This window comes from Ictalurus punctatus, chromosome 5 (genome assembly GCF_001660625.3).
Source record: "Ictalurus punctatus breed USDA103 chromosome 5, Coco_2.0, whole genome shotgun sequence".
Taxonomy (NCBI): domain Eukaryota; kingdom Metazoa; phylum Chordata; class Actinopteri; order Siluriformes; family Ictaluridae; genus Ictalurus; species Ictalurus punctatus.
In genome coordinates, this window is record NC_030420.2 from 8,000,834 (window position 1) to 8,008,940 (window position 8,107).

Below are 8,107 nucleotides of genomic sequence, written 5' to 3' on the forward strand. Positions count from 1 at the left end.
AGCTGGTCAATTATGACAGAATTTGGGAATGTAGTGTGAGCCATGACTAGTTAATTTACCTTCTGATAAACTAAATGTAATATTTTCAGTTAATTTTACAGACTGTATGCAAAAAACAACCGTTAACCTGTTTCACCTTGTAAGCAAATACAATAAACCTCAAGGTTAAGTGTTTGAAGTCTGCTCCTCTTAAATGTATTTAAAGCTACACTGTTAGACATTTTCCAGTGTCATGGTTCTGGGCTGGAGTCAGTTCTTGAACTGCTCTGTGTATATTGTGTATATATCTGAATAATCTCATATAGGATGTGATTGGGTGAGTTCATTTATCCGTCAGATGCAAAGCGCTTTAGTTTAATGGTGTTCATTAGGGATGCACCGATCAGGATTTTTTCGAGCGAAACCGATCCAGATACCAATCTTTTTTAATTTAAGCTTTAATCTGGTTGTCTGTCATAAACAGTTAAATGTAAGCTCTCTGCTCATGGTCACTGTTAATTGAATTATAATAATAGCAATGAGAAATACTGTTGGTTAATTGATAAATAAACAAGCATAAAATATTTATTTTTAAATATCTTAAACAATAGTCCTAATTAAAAGTAGACTAACACAAAAATGATCCATATTAGGAAAAAGGCTAATAGCTTTCTAAGGAGATAGCGAACTTATCTTAATGTCAAATTGATATTAAATGCAACCCATAGTAATTATACATCATTTAATTTCTCATTTTATTTATATTTTATGAAGTTATTATATCATCCATTTTTATTTAAATGATTAATGGCTAAGCACATTTTCTGTCTTTACATTTTATTAGTTTTCTGTTTGTTTGTTTGTTTGTTTGTTTATCAGTTGTTCCTTTTAGATCAGTTCCCCAGTATGTCTGTTGATAATATTGTTTTTTGGGGGATTAAATCAAAATATGGAAACTGGAGTTGACTTTTCTGATGATATCTGGGAACCCTAAGTTTAAATGAAGTGACTACGCTATGTATTTGAGTTAGTGAAGAGCGTGAAGGAGAGCAGCAGCGTACTCCTTCTGAACAGTTGCTAATCTTGATTATTAAATAATTCCTCACCAATCATAAAGAAGTTTAAATTAACCCACCTTTTAGCGTTAGCATTATTATTAATTTACTCCGCCTGACGTCGCTGTGTCTAAACGAGCAGGTGCAAGTTCAGGTCATTTTGCAGGAACAATAAAAGATGGCGGTTTGTGAGATCGGGAAGTTGAGAGAAGCAGATGATGTTCGGTGTTACTCTTGTCATCATAATGGCTTCTCTGCAGTATTTAAACACTTGTTTGGTTGACTGAAGAGATGAAAAGCAGTGTGAAAGTAACTGTTGTGCGGTGTAGATGCATTTCGGACTTCCTGTAGTTTTTATCCTGGTTGTATTATACAACTCTGAACAGGTCACTCGCCGGAAAAATGTTTATTCACAGTCGCACAAAATACTTATCAGTCGCAAATGCGAGTGAAATTGTCGCACTGTAGAGCCCTGAGTTTATCTGCAAAGTTTTTTTCCTGTTCGGTGGGATGATGTTTAATGTCCCCGACATCCTCTATAGTGACATTTAGCATCGTGCTAGTGTCCTGATTTCCCCTCGCGCAAGCGCTGGAGAGCGCAGCGAAACTGGTAGCTTGAGCGCTAAAATGCTAACTCCAATTCCAGATTTTTACATTAAAATATGACGTCATCCCTGCGCCAGTCTATGTGATTGGCTGCAAATTTATTAAGCGCTTGATTTGATCTGTAGCGGACTTTTCTATGAGCGGAGGACGAACTTTAAATGGCAATATCGCAGTTGATCATGTTCATTTAATCGTGGGCAGTCAAAATCGTAATCGCGATCGATATTTGATTAATTGTGCAGCCCTAGGTTCTAGTACCCATGATAGACCATGAAGACCTAAGCCCTGTCGTAAAAAAAAAAAGAGCTCTAAATCATTACGCGCACTGTGATGCTATGGTGTGTTAGCCTTCCAGGGCCGTGGGTGCACAAACTGAGCATTTGGTATACAGCGTGGTCAAGCTCAGCATCATTTTCCTTATGAAGATTAATGATGCAAAGCTCTCATTAGGTAGAGATGAAGCAAGGGATGAATCCCACTGGCACCACTATCAGCAGATAGGCGAATGGCATTGTGGGTATTGCAGGAAAGCATTGCTGTTACAAGTGAAAATAGACCAACGTGCTGATGAATGAAGTTAATATATCTTAGATCACACTGTAATTATAAAAATGAATATGCCAGTTGTAAAGGTGGATTTTTCCTTTAAAGCCCACTCCATAGTAACTCCATAATGAGCAATGAGACAATGTACACGTGCATATAAGAACCATTAGCGTACCATTCGGGACAGGATCTTTCCAATGTTTTTCACCAGAGGTCGACTGATTAATCGGTTTTGCAACACTGATAGTTTTCCCCGGTTGCGTCCGTTGCAGGAGCGGCTGAGGAGGGTCCGTGGTCATTATACAGTACGAGAGCGGCCTCTATAGCCGAAATAAAAACCATCCCCGACAAATTTTGTAGTTATTTGAAGTGTTTTATTAATTCATTTTGGATGTCTTTATTTTTATTTGGAGTATTACCTTTTGGTTCAGTTTGGAAGGATATCTTTAATGTATTTTAATATTTATCAATTGTAGGTTAGTATATTACTATTATTTAACTTTTTTTTAAAAATAGAGTACATTTGCATGGTACAGTTAGTACTGTTAATTAAGTTCAGCAATATTTTACTTTCAGTGTTATGTTGTCATTCAGAATCAATTCTGAAAACTATCGGTTGATTAATCGGTTATCAGCAGGTACTGCCTAACGCAGTTATCGGTAAAATCCATTATCGGTCAACGTCTATTTTTCACCCACCGCTGCATGGCGTCGGCCCTCGTTCCTGTCAGCTCCCAGCCACTCCAGAGCCCGCTTCACCTCAAACTCCACATACTCTGCGGTAAACGTGTCTCCTGCCATGGACAGGTGCCCCATAGCTTTGGAGGCCATCTCCATGACTACCGGATCACTGGAGGGCAGCAGGTTGCGCAGGTAGTTGGCAAAGCGGCTGATGCGTGTGGCATTGCCTCCCTCCACTCCAATCAAGCTCACTGAAAAGGAAGGTACATTGACAAAGAAATTATTAAAGTCTGCACTGACAATGGATCATTATCAAAATGTTCAAAATGTTAAATACTGTTCCAACTGAAAATGCATGGGAATAAGAATCAAAAAATAAACAATGGAACTATAGCAGAAATTATGAAAACGAAAAATGCTCTATTCTATACTAATGTAGAAAATATTTTAATGTAAGTGTTAACAACAGTGCTTAAATTACAGTTCCGATATTATTGAAATATTTTTAATAAGGAACCCCAATTCCGAAAAAGTTGGGACAGTATGGAAAATGCTAATAAAAACAAAGAGAAGTGATTTGTAAATGTAGTTTGACATGTATTTAAACAAAAAAATATATATAAAGACAAGGTATTTCATGTTTTGCCTAATCAACTGCATAGTTATTTTGAAGATGAACCTTTTTTTGTAATTGATGCATGCAACAGGTTCCAAAAAAGTTGGGACAGGCTAATTTAGGACTAATAGCGATGTGACAAATTGAAATAAGAAGGTGATGTGAAACAGGTGAGACAATCATCTAATCATAGTATATAAGGAGCCTTCAAGAGCAAGGATGGGTCGAGGCTCGCCAATCTGCCAACCGATGCATAAACGAATACAGTGCACAATATAATTAAAAGATTCAATGAATCCAGTCAAATCTCAGTGGATAAAGGACAAGACTGAAAACCACTTCTGAATGCGTGTTATCTCCGATCCCTCAGACATCATTGTCTTAAAAACCGTCATGAGTGTGTAATGGATATCCTGACATGGACTCTGGAATATTTTGGTAAATCTTTGTCAGTCAACACCATTCGCCGCTACATCCACAGATGTAAGTCAAGGCTTTACTATGCAAAGCAGAAACCATACATCAACACTGTCCAGAAGCGCCGCCGACTTCTCTGGGCTCGGTCTCATCTGAGATGGACAGTAGCACCGTGGAATAGTGTTTTGTGGTTCGACAAGTCAACATTTCAAATAATTTTTGGACAAAACAGCTGTCGTGTTCTCTGTGCCAAAGAGGAACAGGACCATCCAAGCTGTTATCAGCGTCGGGTCCAAAAGCCAGCATCTGTCATGGTATGGGGGTGTGTCAGTGCCCATGGCATGTGTAACTTGCACATCTGTGAGGGCACCATTAATTCAGATAGATATGTACACATTTTGGACAACACTGCACCACATTCTGCCCGGATTACAAGCGCATAGTTGCGTAATCAGAGAATGTGGGTGTTAGCATGGCCTGTCTGCAGTCCTGACCTGTCTCCGATTGAGAATATGTGGCGCATTATGAAGTGCAAAATAAGGCAACGAAGGCTCCATACAGTTGAGCAGCTGATGAAATGCATAATGGATGAATGTGGGAAAATTCCACTTGCAGGTGATGTTACACAGTGGTAAACAGTCGACTGTCCCAACTTTTTTTTGGAGTGTGTTGCAGTAATCAGATTTGAAATGAGTGTATATTTTCACAAATAAACAAATAAATTCACAAAGTAAAACATCAAATAATGTGTTAATAATGTGGGTGAATTGAATTTTCAAATGACTCTTCTTTGTTTTTTTGCATTTGCCGTACTGTCCCAACTTTTTCAGAATTGGGGTTGTAATCTGATTTCATCAGATACGCACGACTTACCTATGGCAAGAATCCCTCCTTTTTTCTCATTCACATCCGAGCTGGAGACCAGCTCGAATATGTGGTGGTTCAACTCATCATAAAAAGTGGTGGATTCTTCTTGACTCAGCTTCAAGGGAAACAACACAGATGAAGTTAACATTAGAACAAGTCCAAATTAAAATAAGTTACAAAAACACTAGACAGAAAAATAATAGAATGATAGGATAACATACGTACTTGTGGACACTTTATTAGACACTTTATTCATGCAATTATCTAATCAGCCAGTCTTGTAGCACCAGTTCAATGCATAAAATCACGCACATAGGGGCCAGCAGCTGTTTACATCAACCATCAAAATGGGCAAAAATGTGAGCTCTGTGATTTTGACCGTGGCATGATTGCTGGTGCCAGACGGGCTGGTTTGAGTATTTCTATAACTGCTGATCTCCTGGGATTTTCACACGCAACAATCACTAGAGTTTACTCAGAATGGTGCAAAAACAGATAAAACATGCAGCGAGCAGCAGTTCTACAGACGTAAACGCCTTGTTGATGAGAGAGGTCAATGGTGAATGGCCAATCTGGTTACAGAAAGGGTACAGTAACTCAGATAACCACTTTATACATTTGTGATGAGAAAAAAAGCATTTCAGAATGCACAACACATCGAAACTTGAGGTTGCACTACAACAGCAGAAGACCATGTTGGGTTCCACTTCTTTCAGCCAAATTAGGCAAATTAGATGTACAGTACTATGCAAAAGTCAGGAGGATGAAACAAAATACTCAAAGCTGAGATGCCTTCAAAAAATAGTGAAATGTAAGTTTTTTCTACATAAAACACTACTATAAACAGCAGTCTATGCTAATTATAACAACCCTTTGGGTTTAAAAATGCATCACTAGAGGGGGGTTAATACACTCGGTGATCTTTATGAGAGTGGTGTGTTGATAGCTTTTGAAAAATTGGTTCAACCTTTTGGGATCCCAGATCTCAGTTTTTTAGGTATCTTCAACTACGCCACTTGCTCTGTACTATTTTTGGGAGTAGCATGCACCCTCCTAAAGCAGCAGATACTCTGGGAGAGGTGATTTCTGCTTTTGGAAGAGGACATGAAGCATCAGTGTATTACTCCTTAGTGATTCAGAGTCTAAGGGATGGAGTCTTGACCACTCTCAAAAGATTATGGGAGAAAGATTTAAATTTGGAATTGGGGGAGGGAGAGTGGGCTAGGATTTTAAAAAATATAAAAACTGCATCTAGAGACGCAAGGGTGCGCCTTATACAATTTAAGATTTTACATCGGTTCTATTGGACCCCCTCTAAATTGTATAGGCTCGGTCTTAAAGACACACCCACCTGCTGGCGATGCCATTCAGAAGATGGAGACACCACCCATGTTTTTTGGGGGTGTCGTAAGATCCAAGAATTTTGGTTGAAGGTGCAGAGCTTTGTATGTGAGGTATTGAACACTCAGATCTCGTTCTGCCCTAGACTCTGTATTTTGGGAGATGGGGAGGTCACAAATTTGGAGGATAGGTACAAAAAAGATTGGGTTTTGACCAGTGTGATGATTGGTAGGCAGCTTATTTTAAGGGGATGGAAATCAGATGGAGCACCCTCGTTTCCAGAGTGGTGTGTGGAGATGGGGAGGGTGGCTGCCTTTGAGGTGGGGTCGAGCCTAAGGATGGGAGTTGAGAAATGGAGCAGTTATTTGGCATTTTTGGGGGACTCTTGAGGAGGGGAGGTGGAGAGTATAATTTAGAGTTTAGTCTATGATTATTGTATTTTTATTTATTTATTTATTTTGATATGTGAGTTTATACTCTATTGACCACAGGGGTGTTCGTGGGGGGACCAGGGTGGGGTGGGAGGTTGGTAGGGGGAGGGGTTATAGTGGGGATTTGTGTTAAAATAGTTTGATTCATTATATATGTTGTTTGTCTCTTTATGTTAACTTGCGAATCAATAAAAGTGTTAATTACAAAAAAAAAATGCATCACTAATCCCAGGTTTTATGAAATCATGAGAGTTCCTTTGGAGACTGTCACACTTGTTTCTGTATTTGCAGGTAATCCCTGACAGCCTTTTTTTTTGTCTAAAAAGGTTATCATGTAATATGTTATTCTTTTCTGGTGGATAACATTTGAAAATAAAAACAATCGCTTTTTTATTGATACAATAATGCGAAAAACATCAAATATTTTTTGTCTAAGACAAAAACTGTGTTAAAAAAAAAAGTCTGCACATTCGAATGAAACGCAGGCAAAAAGTGCTCAAATGTCAACGGCAAGTCTGGGCATAAAGATGAATGAAATCCTACATTCAGTTCTGTGAAATCCACAGGACATGAATGAACGAATGCATGTATGTATGTATGTATGTATGAGCGAATGGTGTATGGTGTTGCATACTTCTCTCAGCTCTGTGGTCACATAATGCTGAAGGTCCTTAGCAGCTTTGGCACGCGTGTCCTCATTCCTGTTCTTAAGGCCACCCACGAACTGCTGCAGCACCGTACCTGTGCCAGACATCCCGGCAGCAGCGGTGCCGCTTCCCGCGGTCCCTGTAACGTATGCAGCCGCTTTTATTCCCTCCCTAAATAAATATATATAGAGTGCTTATTATATGTTTGTTATGGTTCACTTGACACGTCACTGGTGTGGTTGAAATGTTCCTGCAAAACATGAAATGTTAATCTAACAACGTAGTGCTCCTAAAAGCTTGTTATATAAAGCATACATATTTTAAAATAAATAAATAACACACACACACCTTAACGCTATGTTTACCTTCATGCCCAATAAACATAGCCACTGCAGCTATAACTTTCTTATGCATCACGCTGTCACTCTCATATTGGTGGTTAGTACAGAAGCTAGTTAGCTAAACAGAGCTGTAGTCTTACCCAGAACGATTTCTTACAAAACAATAAAACATGTACATATATGAAAAGGACATGGGTATGAACATTTGAGCGTCAAACTTCATAACAAACCTGAGCAAGACCTAGCCTGAAAAAAATAAATGCTAGTTAGCTTAGCGAAGTGTGCTGCTAGCAAGGATGCACACTGACTCGTCTGATTTAAAAAAAAATGTACAGAAACCCTTTCGTGCTGAATTATACAGTAACGTAAATAAAGTGTGTATAAATGTATTTATGTCTGACACTACAGCGACACTGGAATAAGTTGCATATCTTACTTTTATTTACGTTTGCCTCTGGAGAGGTTCTGCTCGCAGAGGACGCCTGCAGAGGAATACAAGGGGCGGGGTTTTCAGCGGTAACGCTGAATTGACCAATGGGCCGAGGTTTTGGAATAATTGACAGTCGAGTCAACCAAACAA

At 38.9% G+C, this 8,107-nt stretch overlaps 1 protein-coding gene across 2 annotated transcripts in view; it reads right to left on the minus strand.

Annotated features, from left to right (window-relative positions):
* The window catches only part of mtor (mechanistic target of rapamycin kinase), a 109,179-nt gene extending 101,138 nt beyond the window's left edge, over positions 1-8,041 (minus strand). The window contains exons 1-4 of one of the 2 annotated variants that reach the window (XM_017467113.3): positions 7,964-8,041; positions 7,174-7,325; positions 4,774-4,882; positions 2,886-3,118 (exon numbers count right to left, since the gene is read on the minus strand). In XM_017467113.3, coding sequence (XP_017322602.1) covers positions 2,886-3,118; positions 4,774-4,882; positions 7,174-7,293 — 462 coding nt within the window. In that variant the 5' untranslated portion in view covers positions 7,294-7,325; positions 7,964-8,041. Of the gene's footprint in view, positions 1-2,885; positions 3,119-4,773; positions 4,883-7,173; positions 7,368-7,963 lie in introns of those variants that run through there. The other variant, XM_053680160.1, reaches the window with a different exon arrangement.
* Positions 8,042-8,107: the final 66 nt, after the last annotated feature.